The 17,500-nt window shown below is 36.2% G+C and overlaps 2 protein-coding genes across 2 annotated transcripts in view; both read right to left on the reverse strand.

Annotated features, from left to right (window-relative positions):
• The window catches only part of LOC115437024 (macrophage mannose receptor 1-like), a 36,646-nt gene extending 31,891 nt beyond the window's left edge, over positions 1 to 4,755 (reverse strand). Inside the window, exon 1 of the mRNA XM_030160091.1 lies at positions 4,643 to 4,755. Within this exon, the coding sequence (XP_030015951.1) occupies positions 4,643 to 4,706 (64 nt within the window). The 5' untranslated portion in view covers positions 4,707 to 4,755. The remainder of the gene's footprint in view (positions 1 to 4,642) is intronic.
• A 7,865-nt stretch (positions 4,756 to 12,620) lies between these two features.
• mrc1b (mannose receptor, C type 1b) overlaps positions 12,621 to 17,500 on the reverse strand; it is a 25,205-nt gene continuing 20,325 nt past the window's right edge. The window contains exons 30-31 of the mRNA XM_030160092.1: positions 13,402 to 13,431; positions 12,621 to 13,262 (exon numbers count right to left, since the gene is read on the reverse strand). Of these exons, the coding sequence (XP_030015952.1) occupies positions 13,015 to 13,262; positions 13,402 to 13,431 (278 nt within the window). The 3' untranslated portion in view covers positions 12,621 to 13,014. The remainder of the gene's footprint in view (positions 13,263 to 13,401; positions 13,432 to 17,500) is intronic.

A 17,500-nucleotide genomic window follows, 5' to 3' on the forward strand; every position in this document is an offset into this window, starting at 1 on the left:
ACGACTCTTTACCATTATATGCATCACCCAAAATGTGGACTTATTTTTTAAAACAAGCCAGATATAATCATACGGAGCCCGGAAAGGGACATGCAAAAACTAAAAAAAAATATTGCGTTATAACGCAAAAACTATTGCGCAATCTGCTCTCTCTTGCTTGAGGTCCGTACATAATACATTGTAGTCCAGTTCAGGTCTGACGGTGCCAGGTCTGACACGCCCCCCTGTCCTGTGTAGTATGACCGTAACTCTTTCATTATTTGTCCAATCGGAAAAATTCCAACGGTTTCTGAATTAAATTCGTATTCACCCAGCTTCACGTCTGTGTGCAGCTTCATGGATACAGATGGATGTGTGCAGAGTGTGAATGGTCTATGAGACAGGAGGATGTGTGCATTGGATTCAAATCCTTAATACTCCTGAGGCTAAGATGGTCCACCTGGACTGGTTTTCTTATTTTGACCATAACAAGGTCAGACAATATGCTTTGAGTCCTTTTGTCAGTTTTTGCAAAACACTTCGAACGTTCAATATAGCAGTCACTGTTTGTTTTAATACTGTAATAACAGTTTAAAATGACGAAAAACACAAAAACGGATTTTTTTTTTTTTTTTAATTTTTTTTTTAGTTTTAGCAGAAAAACACTGAAATTACACATGGATACAAGATTTGAAAGTTAAATATGAACTTTGAAAGTATAGAAAGTATTTACAACAAACCGTGTGAGTATTTTCCTTTTATTGTGCAAAAACAGGGTAAAAATCCAAGCTCTACAGGTGTCTCCCCCCCCCCCCCCCCCCACACACACACACAGGGCATTTGTCCGTTCTGTGTCTGCAGAGTGCCTTCATGTTCGTGGTTCTGCAGAAACAGTTGTGTCAGTTCACAGCTCTGATCCAGGCAGTGCTCCTATGGCACAGTCTGCACATGGAAAATAGTCTGTTGAAACCAAAAGTCCGTCCTCCTGTGGATGTGTTGAATGTCTGTGGGATTTGGACTGATCATCATCAGGCTCTTCCTCCGTCCTTCATCTGTGTGTGGACTGTCCTCAGTCTCTGCTCTCATCTCCACAGCCTTTGCGCATCACCGTGGCGTCTCCCTCTTCATCCTTGAATGACCGAGGTGAAGTAAGCAGCGGGTTGGATATTCGAATGTCCGTCGAATATCCAACCCGCTGCTAACTTCACCTCGGTCCTTGAATGTGACTTCTGGTGGACACATGGAAAAATAACACACATAGAACAATGTACTAGACAAACAAAACCAGGTCAAATTGCACTATTGAAGAAAAAAAGTCACCGAACATCAGCGTATGCGCTCTTATTTTGGAGAGCGTCATGCGCACTTTTACGCACAGAAAGTCCAACAAACTAACACATATTCTACATGGTTTGTACTTTATTCTATAAAACCACCATGCAGTATAAGCGTCAATTTACACATATACTAAAGTGAAACGTGTAAAAACTCCATAGAAAAAGCAGACAGTGCTTCAGTCATGTAGACAGTCCACTAAATGGAACTGGGTGAACTTTACCTTTCTTCTTCACATGTTGCTCCATCAGTCGCTCCTTCAGTCACAAATCCATCCATAAACCTTCAGGGGGGTCATGGAACTTGGGATGTCCGTCTTGCCTACATTTTCCAACACTAGATCTAATCCGTTCTCCACTCCGTTATGCGCTCCGGTTCTCCGCTCCGTGAATCCGCTCTGCTGTGTGCGTCCCCAGTCAGAGTGGCTCATTTTGCGGCTTCTAGGACGGGTGCCCGTGGAATTTTCGCATTGACCCGAGAATGTCCATAAAGCACAGTGTGTCAGGTTTCAGAAACTGTTGGAATTTTTCCGATCGGACAAATAATGAAAGAGTTACGGTCATCTGAACTGCACATGCATAGGGCACAGGACTGCAGGTACAGGTGTGTCTGACCTGACCCACCTGTCCGATCCAGAATGCAGATCCCAATGCAAAAACTAGTGCGTTATAACGCAATACTTTTGCGTTTAAACGCAATACTTTTGCATTATAACGCAAAAACTATTGCATTATAACGCAATTCTTTTGAACTATTGCGTTATAACGCAATACATTTTTTTCTTCATGTCCCTTCCCGGGCTCCGTATAATCACAATGTTTTATTTAATAAAAAAGGCAATAAAATTATTACTAATGCAGATTTTTATGCACTAATAAACTCTATTAATTTACTGAAAATACATGATCTTGTTGACCTTAATACAGTTTTAATGATGTACAAGGCACACAATAACCTTCTGCCTCCTTACATCCAGGAGATGTTTGAATGTAACAAAAGTCAGTACAGCATCAGAGGAACCGGCATTTCAAAAAAAAAAAAAAAAAAATCTATGGCAAGAACAAATAAAAAAAGTAGATGTATTTCTGTTAGATGGGTTAATCTTTGGGATGACCTGCAAGATCGACTAAAACAGTCTAAAACAATTAAACTTTTAACTCTTTCCCCGCCATTGACGAGATATTCCGTCAATTGCTTCCCAACGCTTCCCCGCCAATGACGAGATTTTCCGTCAATCCGTGTTTTCACTGTTATACTGTAGTTGGAGGTGTTGTGGATCATGTGAATTACTTTCCTTAGTCCAAAAACAAACAATTAAGCAGCTTTTTCGGAAAAATGACGGGCCGGGTTTAACGTTTTTGCACTGGAGTCTCCGTATCCCATGGCAACGCATCCAGCGGCAGTCACTGAATGAGGAAATGAAGACTGCAGGAACCGCGCGCAGTTTCAAAAGCCTTAAAGATGATTATGGAGACAGAGTCTGACAATTCAATATGTGATGGAGCTACAGAAGAACCATTTAGAGACAGGAACGGAGAAATAGAAGGTCAGGGAGACGGACACGGGAAACAAGGAGCGGCTCAGGTCCGACACGGAGGTGCGGGTGGGGGGGGGGCGGGGGCACAGAGCAACACGGAGAAAATGACAGACAGGAGGAAGAGAAAAGAGACATTTGTAGAGGACATTCAAGGAGAAGACAGACATACAGACATGGGACAAGACAAAGGAAAGCTAGTCTGCATCTGTTAGAGTGAGTTCAGATTCAGACTGAGAACATAGAACATATTCAGCTGTAGAATGTCAGCAGGACACATGGAAGACACTTTTGGATTTGGCTTTTGTATGAAATAAATAAATACATATATTCATACAGAGATAAATAACTAGATGTCCATAGAATTATTTACAGATCAAACACAGCAGCTGGTCCAACAGGAGGACCTGGTGCAGCCAAAGGCCAGAAATCTACAGTATTTAGTGCATTTGTTTCTTTTTTTCTTGAAAATGAGGAATATTGAGGTGTTTATATCCAAAAGCTAAACTACTATGTGTTAGACTTATAACTGATGTATGTAAATGTGCAAAGTTTAGAAGGAACCTTGTGCTTTACAAGATGTTCGGTCTAAAGTTTGGTGTGGATTCCCCTAACATTTTGTGGAATGATGGGATATCTTAGAGCTGTTTGTTACTATTATTGCTGTTATTATTATTTTATTTTGTGATTTTGAAGATAGTGTTACTGTTGGTGAATAAGAAAGAGTCAAAAATGTAAATAGGAAATCAGTTTTCTCTTGAAAATCAATATCTTTGAAAAAAATGCAATTTTCTCAGCTTTTTGCTCAAAATTCAGTTTTTTCCTGAAAATGACCAATATTCAAATGTTTATATCTCACGAACGAATAAAGATAGAATAAAATAGTTTTTTGTGTTTAAAAGTTGAAGTTCTGTTCTTTCTTTTGATGTATTCAGTGTTCACATACTCCTAACACAACATTTTCAGTGAGCCTCCAAAGATTAGTGAAAATGACCAAAACGGCTGGCGCTGGCTACCAACTCACTGGAAAATGCTCTGGCGGGGAAAGAGTTAAAAACATGTACAAATGAACTATTATTCAAAAATATAGAGCTCAGGATTGACTAAAGAAATGACTTGTTTAAAAGACTAGGATCAATATTGGTAGTTGAGATAAGGACATGATTTACCTGAATTAAAATTAAATGTATTCTGTTCTTTTGTTTATTTAGCAATAATTACATTGAATTTTTTTAAAATTTTTTTATGTTTGTTTGTTTTCTTGTGGAAACATTGTGTTAATTGTAAATAGGGTTAGGCAAAATAAGTCTTTACTTCAGCCTAAACCCTTTCAGTCGCATTGTATATGGAAAAATGGATATGTTGTTTTTGGTTTTTGTTTAAAGTACATAACGACCGAATAAACTACTACTACTACTAATGTATTTAATTTATGTAATTTCTCAGTAACAGTTCACAGATAGTCTTTTTAAATGTGACCAGTGTGTGAATTCACAAACTTCATTGTTCAGAATTTGAATTTCTAAAAAGCAATAGACAGTCTTTTGCATATCTTTTTGTTAACTTAATGCAGCCTAGCAGAAGGTTCTCTGTTTTTCTGTACTGTATAAGTGGTATTTTAAAAAGGATAAAAGTTCCATAAAATAGAGATCTTTCTCTAAAAAATTTGCCCACTTGATAAATGATGTGTGCAAATTTACTTTTTCATGTTGATGTTCACTTTCACTTGATCAGACCCATATCTATATTTTGCATTTTAAATGAAAAATAGTAATAAAAGGTGCAATACTTTACCATCTGAGGCCAAACAGTGCATTGTTTGGATGAGAAGTACAAAAACCGTCAAAGTTACTCTCATTGTTTGATATCTTACTGCAGAAGTTTTTCAGAGCGTGTTGTTTGTCCAGACTCTTGGAGTTGTGTGGATGATTGGAGAAAGAAGGGAGTCTTAAAGCCATGGGCACATCCTGCTAATTCATGTCACTTCATGCTTTTCTAAGGAATAACTGTCATTTCTCAAACTACCTTGTCAACAGTTTCACATGAACAGAAAAGGAAGAGCCAGCATAATGATTTATCTCAAATGCACATTACAACATACACTTACTAGATATCCTACCCCGCCCAGTAAATGAGTTGATACAGTGCTAAACATTAGGGCACTGAGGAAAGAGGTTTGGGATTGTTTTTATAGCCTGAAATGATTTTTCCTCCATTAAATAGTTTGCAATATATGAATAATCTCTAACAATATTTATTAATTCATATTTTTGTGTTTGATTCAAGGTTGTAATAGTATTGGATTTTTCATTATAGTTTAGTTTTATTTAGTTTTGACTTTTTTTTTTCTCTAATTCAGTTAGTTTTAATTTGTTTTTAGAGCAGGTGTGCTAGTTTTTATTAGTTTTTTTTTCTTATTTTTTAAATGCTTAGTTTTGGTTTTTTCATATCTTTTATCTTCTTCACTGTCGTATTCAAAGAAATCTCTTCTGTTCTTTCCCAACTTTAGTCTCCATGTTTCCAGGTAGAGTGGGGATGACAAGATGACTCTAAACCACAAGTGACGAGAAGTAACGGACCGTGCTGTGCCGTATGGTGCTGCCAGCTAAAACTGCTTGAGTGAAAGACGAAAAACAAAGGGAATTTTATCCATAATTTTTGCTTTCCATATTTTTTTAACTTTATTTTTCCATAAAGTTTGTTAGTTTTGAAAGCACACAGTTTCAGTTAGTTTTTGTTTTTTCTTTTAACCCATGAAGACTCAGTACTACTTTTGTGTCAGTTCCCAAATAACATTTTTTCTATATCTAACCTTTCTTAAGTGATTTATCACCATTTATTACAGTGGTTTCCAACCTTTTTTGGCTTGTGACCCCATTTTAACATCACAAATTTCTGGCGAACCCAGACATTCAAAACAGAGACATTTTTTTGATAAAATTAATTTGTTTTTGATCATGTAATAGTTTGCTATACTATGTTGCAAATAAACATGAATTTTAGATGACATTTAGTCTATATAATGTATATCATTATGGATGGAAGCAGAAAATCCAGGTGGAGATTACTGCACAAAGTGAGAATTTTATTTTCCTTGGTCAGGATATGTACAGTCAGTCCATCTTGGATTTACAGGGCTGACAATTAATACTGAACAAACAAGAACTCAAACTATGAATTATGAAAGAGCTGCAGCATCTGAAACTGACCACAATGAACATTTGAAACATAAACAGTACCACAATGCTTCAGTTTCAGCTTCACAGTTTGTCATGTCTTTTATGTATTGGGATTGTCTCTCTCAACTCAGCATATATTTTTATTAGTAAGGTTTTAGTTTTTATTTTTATCAATTACTAGAAATTTCAGGCGATCCCATTTGAATTCCAGGCAATCCCACTTGGGGTCCCGACCCCAAGGCTGAAAAACACTGATTTATTATAATATTATCCTCTGTATGTTGCATTTTATCAGTATAAATCAGGTATTTTCCTGTATTTAATTTACTGACTATGAAAACATTTATGAAAACTCAGATTAAAATTGACGATTATTATATCAAAAATAGAGAAAACTGCAGAAAAAGTGACCTTTTCAGTAAAATCTATCATTAACTGAACATAAATCAAGCATTTCCATCCACTATCATTGATCCAACTCCGTGGGTTTTACTGGTGAATCAATGTTGTAGAAGATGACAGTGTTTTTATGTTCACTACGGAGCCACTACGGAACCAGTTATTTACATGGATTGATAGGATTAGTGGAACAGTTTTGATCAGTAGATGCTTTTGGACGGTGATGGATGTTTGGGTCTTTATGAGTTAATTATAGTTTGTATTTATTTCACCAAACAAAAATGTTTTTACAATTCAAGTTTTGTCAGTCTGTTAGTTAACAATAATAACCTTGGTTTGAACAAGTAGAGACAAGAATAAAAAGAGATTTATTTTTAGAGAATAGCCAAACAGACATGTAATGTTACATAACATAAGGCTCAGAAAGGATCGAACTGCTGAGAATGAGAGTCAATCTAAGAAAAAGCAATATGATGTCCTACTAATACTGATCTAAAATGAAGAGTGATAGAGAGTGTATTGTCCTAAATACATCACAGCACACCAACAAATAATAATGTAGTGTTTGTGACCATAGACAGAGGGCAAAGAAGAAGTCAGACTGTGGTCACACATCTCACCTACTTCCCTGACAGTGATGATGAAGTATTGTGAAACAGGAAACAGTCTTCCTTTGTCTGTCAGCAAAAATAATTTGTAGATCGTTACCTTGGTACGCTAAAAAAAGGACAAAAAACCCTTCACGCCTCACATATGTACTTTTGTGAACCAACTCATAATTATCTGTAAAATTGCAAAATAACTTAAGCGAACTGATTTCTATTGGATTCCAGTAATCTGATGACTGATGTCAGGAAATGCATGAGCAAGGCCAGCTTTGTCTGGATGTCTTGGTTTATGTTTTGATTGATTTCCACTATCTGTTCTTATTTAGCAGTGGCGATTTCTCATAGACTGCAGTGGAAGCTCGGCTTCCCCTAAAATTACGAAAATTAAATGGTTAAATATGTACGGTTGTATTGACATTTCATTGACTACAAATGTGTTAGAACACGTTCATCTCACAGACGAGTTCATTCAGAATCAGCTTTATCCCAAATCATCAGACTGAATGTTGTTCACTTCTCCTCCATTCCCGTGTCTCTGTTTTCTCATTCGATCTCTGCTCAGTGCATTTGTCCGTAGACGCTCAGCTTCCATGCACTTCAATGGGACTGAGTGGAACAGTTTTTTTCATTGCCTCAAAACTGGACGGTAATTGGATAAATGCCACCATGTTGTCCCGACCCTGGACGCTCAGCGTCTCTGGGGGTGAATGGAGCTGTGGGCGGAGCTCGGCTGGGCTGGATGCCAGGATTTTACGAGCTGATTGGAGGATCAGTTGAAAGGCTGAATCCTGTTTGATTGACAGCTGTTTTCAGATCTCCTCCTTCACTGACACAGTTCAGTTTAATACCGTTGCGCATTCTGCTGTGAAATCGAGAGAGAAACCACTACGAAATTACTTGTTCATTTCTTGCACTGTAAATAAAACACACTCATTGTACTTCCTTGTTTCAATTTAACATAATTTCAATGTTTTCTTGTTTAGTTGGTACGATAAGGTCACTGACCATTTTCTTAAAAAGGAACGGAGGGCCGAATTTATGTTTAAATAACTTGACTTTTTTTTCTTTTACGTAAGCCGACAATGAGCTTCCCCTGTCTGAAAGACGAGCAGCTGCCACTGTTACACTGTGTTATAAAACCATGAACAAGCCACTAACTAGGGCTCCTTTACGTCAGCCAAACTAAAATCTTAAAGTAACAGCAAACAAGTCAAATGACATCTACTAACAATATGTGCACTGCGGTCTTCAACAAATGTGCATCCAACTTACTAACTTACTAACAACTTAAGATGGAACTAACATACAACTTCAAAAAATAAAGCCAAATATCTTTGTGTGAAAGCTTAAAAGTTTAAAGGAGTAAATGATGGTTCCAATGAAGAAAGCTGAGCATATAGACATTTTCTGCTGTTTTGTCCTTGTCTTTTCTGAGCTACACTCCATGTTGTTGGTGTTCATCCTAACGTCATGTGCGTCACAATTAACGTCCAAGTGAAAAACAACAGTGGAACCAATGTCTAGGTGCAGCAAAATCAAGGAAACAAAGCACTGATTCCGGAAAATTGTAATCAAATTATTTTTTCAACTGATAAGAGTCAATTAATTGATTAACTGTTTCACCTCTACCTGGTACCTCCTGCATCTGTACCAATATTTTCAGGAAATACAACATAATAAATTCAAACAAGTAGTGCCGGGCAGAACAAGCCCTTCCCCTCGCACATATTGTAGCTTGTTTTGGCATCAATCCAGTTGATGTCATCATGTCTATGCATTTGCTGATGTCAGCATATCAATTGTCTCTATATATGTGCCAAGTTTGAAGTAAATTAAAACAAAATTGATGTTTTTATAGACATGTAAAATTTCGGCCATTCTAAGTACATGGGAGAAAAAAACGATTTAAAAAATTCGTCAAAAAATTTGTACTTTGACCTACTTTTCCCAAAATGTAACAACGTCTTCTCTGGGTCACTGACAGTCTATGAATTCAACTAATAGTTTTGCTGCTACAGATATTTGAAATTTCGCCCATTATAAATAAATGGGGGAAAAAAACAGATTTAAAAAATTCCTAAAAATGTTTAACTTTGACCTACTTTTCCCAGAATGTAATTAGAACTATTCTGGGTCACTGGCAATCTATAAACCAAATTTGGTATGAAGTCAGTCGATAGTTTTGCTGCTAGAGTTTTAACAATGAAACAAAGAAAAAACAAAGAAACAAACCAAGTCAAAAACAATACCCCTTGCCTCCCCTTCAGGGGGCGGGTTAATAACTAATAAATTCAAAATAAAAGTTATCTGCCTGTTGCATGGGGTGGATAAATCCAGGTGGGAGGGTGTATCTTCTCATCCCCAAAAGGCACATCTATGTATTGTGTAACTTAACAGCACAGCTGTGTTCTTATGTGAATTAAATAAACCAGCTGTCTAGGCAAGGCAAGGCAAGTTTATTTGTATAGCACATTTCAGCAACAAGGCAATTCAAGGTGCTTAACACAGGACATTGAAATACAACAACAGGGAAAAAGAAACACATTTAAAACATTATAAAAGAAACATGTAAAAGGTGCAAGTAAGAAAACAAGACATAAAATCCGAAAATATAAAAACACAGACATATTATAGTAAGAGTTGCAGTGCAGAGTTTCGAAAGAGAATATAAAATTTAAAAAGTCAAAAGCCTTTTGGTCAAAGGCAGCAGTGAACAGGTGAGTCTTTAACCTGGACTTAAAAGAACTCAGACTCTCAGCAGACCTGATATTTTCTAGTAGTTTGTTCCAGATATACGGAGCATAGAAACTGAACGCTAATTCTCCATGTTTACTTCTGACTTTTGGAACCCAGAGCAGACCTGCACCAGACCACCTGAGTGGTCTGGATGGTTCAGACTGGACTAGAAGGTCTCTGATGGATTTTGGGCCTAAACCATTCAGTGCTTTCTATGCTAGCAAGAGAATTTTAAAGTCTATTCTCTGAGAGACAGGGAGCCAGTGTAGAGACCTCAGAACTGGACTGATGTGGTCCACTCTCTTGGTCTTAGTGAGGACTGGAGCAGCAGCGTTCTGGATCAGCTGCAGTCATCTGACAGACTTTTTAGGCAGACCAGAGCAGATACTGTTACAGTAGTCAACTCCACTAAAGATAAATGCATGGACAAGTTTTTCCATGTCCTGCTTCGACATCAGTCCTTAAATCCTAGAAATGTTCTTGAGGTGATAGTGAGCTGACTTTGTAATTGTTTGTATATGGTTTTTAAAATTCAGGTCTGAATCCATGAGAACACCCAGATTCCTAAAATTCTCTACTCCACCAATATGTAGTTTATATGTACTCCAATAACAGTACTTAGTGTTTGGGCATTCTGCTTTAACTTGCAGTAGTTTGTGTAATGTGTTGTTTTGCTATTACTGAAGAAATAAAGTTATGATGAAGAATTCAAATGACTTCAGGTGATATTCAGTTGCTGGTGGCGGGGCTGCAAACATCTGTGTTTTATGGTGTTATATGAATTTCAAAAATATGTTAGGAGACTTTGTTTCAGCAACAGTCAAAATTTCTCAAGGCCTAAATCTGAGTTCAAGTTTCCTTCCTGACTATGACTTAGGATGCAGATTCATCTTGATGAGTCAAAGGTGTTCCTGCTGTTTAACTGATTGTGATTGTGACCAGTAACGGTTAAAACGCTGCAGTGTGTCATAATAACGGTAAGAAAGAAAGTTTAGTTAGAGTCATCTAAAATAGTGGATATTGAGAAGAAAAAGTCAGATAAGGGAGTAAAAGCACTGAATTGGTGTTGACACTCATTTGACACTGATGAGTGAATAATGTATTTATAAACTGTGAGTGAATAATGTATTTTTGGAATAAAACTGGAAGTGGTTTTCCATGAAACCAAGTTCAGACTTACTATGAGAAACAGATGATTTGTCAGAGGCTCTTTGTGCTTCTGTTTGTGTCAGCATAATAGGCATATTTCATATCTAATCATACCTTTTCCAGACCAACTAATGTCATTTAATAAACCATTTAGTATCATTTGCGGTATCAACAGGTGCAATTCATTTCTTACTCACTTTGTCTCTTCTTACACCATGGGATAGAATATGGAGCAAATACATGATGTGCAAATTAATGTTAAATATGTTGTAATTTTTTCTATGTTTCAGCAATCACACTGTTCTCAGTCAGTTATACATGTATGCAGTAAACTATCCTTATTTCATTTACAGTTAGTATTATTTGTGATATTATTCCTGCCATTGCAGATATTATCCCACCAAAATAATGTTTGCAGGAGAAGTTATGAATGGAAAAAAGGTGCATATGGGACAGACAAACGTACTAATTTTACAGCTGTTACTGTCTATTTTTATTTACTGTTGTATATGTACCTTTTTTTAATTAATTTGTGTATTTTAACTATTTTTCTACTTTCCTTTTGTTATCTACTTTGTTACGACTTACTGACACGTACTGAAGAGCAACCTTTATAACCCACTTTTCTTCTAATAAAAGGTTTAATAACAAAAAAAAAATGTTGTAAATATTCAGACTAAAGATCCTTAGGTGTGTAGTTTGCGGCTGTGAATGGACTCCTCCGTGGGTTGCCTGTAAGTCCATTGTAATTTTAATAACAACTAATAACTCAAAATGTATTGGTCATATCAATAAGCTGTTTTCACCAGTCTGATCTTGACCCAAAATACGTAAGTATTCAAATAGGCAAAGGCTGGATCAGTCCAGTAAAGTATACACACATACAGAGGCCACTTACCTTTTATAATATACATACAGCGCACACTAAAAAGGATATTAATTTATGGGGAGGTCTTTCTCAGATGGTAAAACCACGAAAAAAATTAAACAAACTAGAAAAGCACCACAATTTAATCATTTGTTCCTTGTGCCATTATCAATATTTCCTGAAAATTTCATCCAAATGTAGTGACATGAAGTGAATGAAATCTGGTGAAAAAAAAAGTACTATAAATGTCATTGTCTGTACAAAAGACATTAGATGCAAAGGTAAGTCAAACTAAATATTGGACATTTTAGTTTGTAGAAGCTTTTTTTTCATGAAAGTTTTGTTTTTACTCACGTACTTGTCGCAGCCAGAGACATAGAAGAACACTGAGATTTATCTTTAGGTGAACAAGTTTTATTTGTACCTTCCAAGCTCAAAACTGCCTCAAACACCTTCTGTGGCTAATGTCATCACAATGCCTCTGCTGCTAAAGATACACGTGATGTTCAAGGTGTTTTCAAAAAGTCAGTACTAAAACATAGAACAAGAAAATGCAATCGTCTTCTACAGGGTTTGGGTAAAACCCCCTTTACTGACTTACAATTAACACGTGAAAATAATTAAAATCAGATAGTAATGTAACTGCATAACTGTCCATAAAATAAAAGTACACTATTAAAAAGTAAATATAAACAATAGGATCTACATATTTCCTGGTTCTATCTTAATACAAATGGTGAAAACTGCATGTGTGGTCATAACAAATACTGACTATTATACAGTACTGTAAAAGTAACATGTTTATACTGAGATTAAAAAAAAGGAGAAGGATGATAAGTGAACTGATCTCTTGTTATTTTATTTATTAAAAAACTAATTAGTTTAATGCTGACAGTGACTGGTATATAGATTACACATTTCAGAATAAGCAATAAACAGCATCTAGTGGGCATAAGCCAGTTATATACATTGATTAAAAAAAAGAAAAAAAAAAAAAAAAGAAAGAAATCAACCATAAATCATTTTCCATTGAGACATCCTAGAGCCTAAATTACTCTGTTCCACGAGGTCAGACATTGCCAACTCCATTGAAACTCATGCGTAATAATACATTGTTAAATAATTGAATATACTGTATACTGCAGTAAAAACCACTAAATGAAGCATAAGAGTGTAATACATCAGTCTGAGACACAGTAATGTCCCACTAGATTCAGCTCTGATACATCACAGAGTTATAATAGGCTCAGGGGTTTCCTCCTCTGCTTTCTCTATCAGTTTGTTGGTGTCGACCACGTCAGGCTGGGGTCGCTCATTTTCAACATAGAGTGGATTTTCGAAGGTGGGTAAAGGACGTGGAGCCTTCTTGTAGATGAAGATTGCAACGACTATCAAACAGGAGATGACCATGATGACTAGTACAACTACCAAACTGGCATGGGCACGGTTTTGACGATCCTGAGGTCCCTGTGGTTCTGGAAACATTCAACAGGTTGAAGGTGATCAGTTCTAAAGCTATATGGAACTCAAATGGAGGTTTTTCATTTCATTGAACTATCTCTTCAAACTTTACATTAACACATTACACAGTAATAGTAGTAGTGAGTAACTTACCAGGTTTTCCCCCTGGATTTTCTGGCATCACTGGTTGGAAAGAAGGTAAAAATGATTAGATAAATCCCTCTGTTCCTGGAAGGACAGTCACTTCCTTACATTACACTGTGTGTATCTTTTCTGTAGTCACATCACAAATCAAACAGTAATTTCTTTCTAAACTCAGTAGCCTTTTCTAATTATTATGCATGAAGTGAATTCTTGAGATCCTTAAATTCTACGGGTCAAAACCAAAACTTATTTTCCTCTTGTATTGTTTTGAATCTCCTAAGACAAGGGAAGGAAAACAGCAGCTAAAACCAGGAAAAACTTGGCATTTTAGATTACTTTAAATTGAACTTATTTATTACAATTTAATTATTACAATTATAGAGATAACTATTCCAAATTGTTTATTGCTTTAATTAGTGCAGCTAACTCCTAACTCCTCTCAACACTACATTTTTATGCCTTTTTTTTAAAAAAAATCAAAGAATGCATTTATTATTCAACAATAGAACATACAAAAAATATGAATATAACAAGAATATACAGAAAATTAGACATTCCAAGTCACAATAATCATAAACTATTAATAAGAAGACAGAGAGAAAACAACAATAAATAAATAAATAAATAAATGAAACAAAAAAGACAAAATATAAATAAATTAACAAATTAAAGAGAATAAAGATGAAGATCCAACAATATGTAAAAATATTGTTAAAAAGGAGAGAAAAATCTCATCAGTTTTCTGCCTTTTCTTTGTTGATCATTAATTCAGACACATGATAAACTCAGGCTAAAACAAGGTGGTGACTGCACTTATGCCTGTGAAATAAGATGCACTTATTCAGTTCTTTTATTTATTACAGGTGGGTAGTGACTAAATATAAATACTGATTTACTGTATTTAATTAGTAAATCGTAGTTTACGTGAGTAAGTATTAAAAAAAAAAAAAAAAAAAATCATTGTGCGGCTCTATGCAGTGCACCGCGTGCACATCGCGCGTGACAGACGTATAGATTATACGTACTGACGTACAAGACGTAACAAAACGAGAGAGGGAGATTTGCAACGGTTTTTTTGTTTCAGTTTGAGCAGTAAGAGCAGCGCAGTGACAGACTGAAAAAGGACAGTATCGGAACTACAGGTTCTTTTTTTTGTTCCCTCTCTAAACTTCGTGTTGCTCACAAAGTGCCTGTTGTCAGGAGACAGCGGGTGGACAGGAGCTAACCCAGTCAGTAGTTCAGCTGTACTCACTAGCTTAGCTGTGAACCAGACCAGGAGCCAGGAGGACTACAATATCTGCACCAGACCTGTGTACCTGCTCCGCCCTCAGACCCACCTGAGTCCCACACCGAACCGAACAGGACCACACAGACTCGGTAGGACCTGAGTTCATTTATTATCACACAATTATAGCCGGTTAGTTAAGATAAAGCAACTGGAGGAACGGGGGTTTGTCAAGAAATTCAATTATTTTACCATGAAGAAAACAACAAAACATCAGTCCAGGTGTTCAGAAAGAGCTGACAGATTAAAACTATAGATCAGAATCCAAACATACACAGTAAAAAATGACTGTAGAATTAACACCAAAAAGTTGTACAATTGCAACATAAAAAAACAAAACAAAACTGACAATAAAATGCAAAGTTGTATATCTGAAAAGATTTTTGTGTCAATGATTAAATCAAATATAGATGTAATTTTTAGAGGAAGAGTATGTGAACAAAACCAGATGTGTATGTAGAAATGATGTATTTCTATTGTTTTTAGAAAATAAAACTGTAAATTGAAAAACAATACGGTGCCGTTTAAACTGCAAGACCATAATGTTGAAATAACGGCCTATTTGCTTTTTTTCTCTCTTTTTTCTTAAATAAAGTTATATAAAAAAGTAAACATTTACAATTTAACATTTTAAACTTTTAAACTAATGCAGTGGTTCCCAACCTTTTTTGGCTTGTGACCCCATTTTAATATCACAAATTTCTGGTGACCCCGGACATTCAAAACAGAGACATTATTTTGTTAAAATTAATTTGTTTTTGATCATTTAATAATTTGTTATACTATGTTGCAAGTAGGGCTGCACGATTTTGGCAAAAAAAAAAAAAAAAAAATCCCGATTTTTTCCTCTAAAAACTCGATTTTCGATTTTGATTTTTGGGTAAAACTACAAAAGACAACAGAAGTCAGCATGTCGTTTTCGTGAGCAGCCCACAATGCTAGGCACTGCTCTGACCTCAAATCTGTGATGGTATCACGTGATGAACCCACAGAAGTTTATTTTTTCTTAATTAAATCTTTATTGAATGAAGTAGAGTATACAAACAATGTATACAACAAGAAAATAACATAAGTTTGCCAGGGGGAATACACTATAATACAATGTCCAAATCAGAGCAAATACTTATGTTTTTTATAGCCTTTTTGTTTCCAGATTTATCTAACAGCTTTAAATAAAGTTCAACATCTTTCAAAAAATAAATAATATTTGGTTTTGTGTTACAGAACTTACATTTGTGAATGAAAAATTTAGCAAGTAAGAGGACTAAATTAATTATTTAAAATTTTTATATATATATATGTGTGTGTGTGTGTGTGTGTGTTGTTGTTGTTTTGTTTTTTTTTAAATTTTATTTATTTATTTTTTTTTCCTGGGTATCTGGGCCCACAGAAGTGATACCAATGTAAGTCAGTGACAGGCATCAGTCGTGCGTGTGTGCGTGGACCAGGTTAATTTGAGTGATCCACATGCGGTTCTATTTAAACTGAGGGATCCGTGCGTGGAATAGACTGACCCAGGACACGCTGGAGGGATTCTATCCCTGGAGCTGGTGGATGTGTGTGGGCACAGGGCTGTCTGGGCTCCTCTGCTGAGGCTGATGACCCCGAGACCCGGACCCGGATCGGAAGAAGACAGTACGGTACGGATCCGGGACAACGTAAGATGAGTGATCCGCATGCAGTTCTATTTCAGTTGCGGGATCCGTGCGTGAAGCCACGGCTTACATTGCTATAAGTACTGCGGGCTCATGAACACATTTAAAGTCCGGTCATTGCACGGACTTCTGTGACAGACCGCTGTCACTGATAGGAGGAGGAGCCTACGGGAGCCCGCAAGCGCACGGCCCGCAGGCACGAGAGAGATGAAATCGATTTTACGATTTCCCTTTTTTAAAAATCGTCCTAATTAAAAAATCCGATTTCGATTTAAAATCGATTAATCGTGCAGCCCTAGTTGCAAGTAAACATTAATTTTAGATGACATTTAGTCTATATAATGTATATTATTATGGACGGAGGCAGAAAAGCCAGATGTAGATTACTGCACAAAGAGAATTTTATTTTCCTTGGTCAGGATATGTACAGTCAGTCCATCTTGGATTTACAAGGCTGACAATTAATGCTGAACAAACAAGAACTCAAACTATGAATTATGAAAGAGCTGCAGCATCTGAAACCGACCACAATGAACATTTGACAGATAAACAGTACCACAGTGCTTCAGTTTGTCCTGTCTTTTATGTATTGTAGTTGTCTCTGTCAACTCACCATATATTTTTATAAGCAATTTCTTTTTTTTTTAGTCAGTTACTAGAAATTTCAGGTGACCCCACACAGGGTCCCGACCCCAAGGTTGAAAAACACTGAACTAATGGGTTGATAGAGTTGGTAGAGTGGCTTGTCCAATAACCAAAGGGTTGGTGGTTCGAAGCCTGGCTCCGACTGTCCATATGTCTAAGTGTCCATTAAAGACACTGAACCCTAAATTGTTCCCAGTAGAACCTGGTGGCTTTGGGAAGCACTTTGGACACCATGAAGGTGGATAAACTGTGCTAAATAAGTGCAGTCCATGTACCATTTAAATCCAATGTTAAATCTACATCTTTAAAATGTTAACTTTACATGTTACTCCGTAAATATGTTTACAGTTGGATGTGTTTTTTACAGTATTGTTCTGGAAACCACAGCTGCCAATTTTTTTCTGTAAAAACAACAGGATTTTTTTTACAGTGTATAATTGTCAGTCTTCACATAATGTCTGTTTCCATTATCCTCAGGTTTGTCCTCATATGTGTCACGCATTATAGACTGGTCTGTAGATAA

The sequence above is a fragment of the Sphaeramia orbicularis genome, chromosome 17 (genome assembly GCF_902148855.1).
Source record: "Sphaeramia orbicularis chromosome 17, fSphaOr1.1, whole genome shotgun sequence".
NCBI lineage: Eukaryota > Metazoa > Chordata > Actinopteri > Kurtiformes > Apogonidae > Sphaeramia > Sphaeramia orbicularis.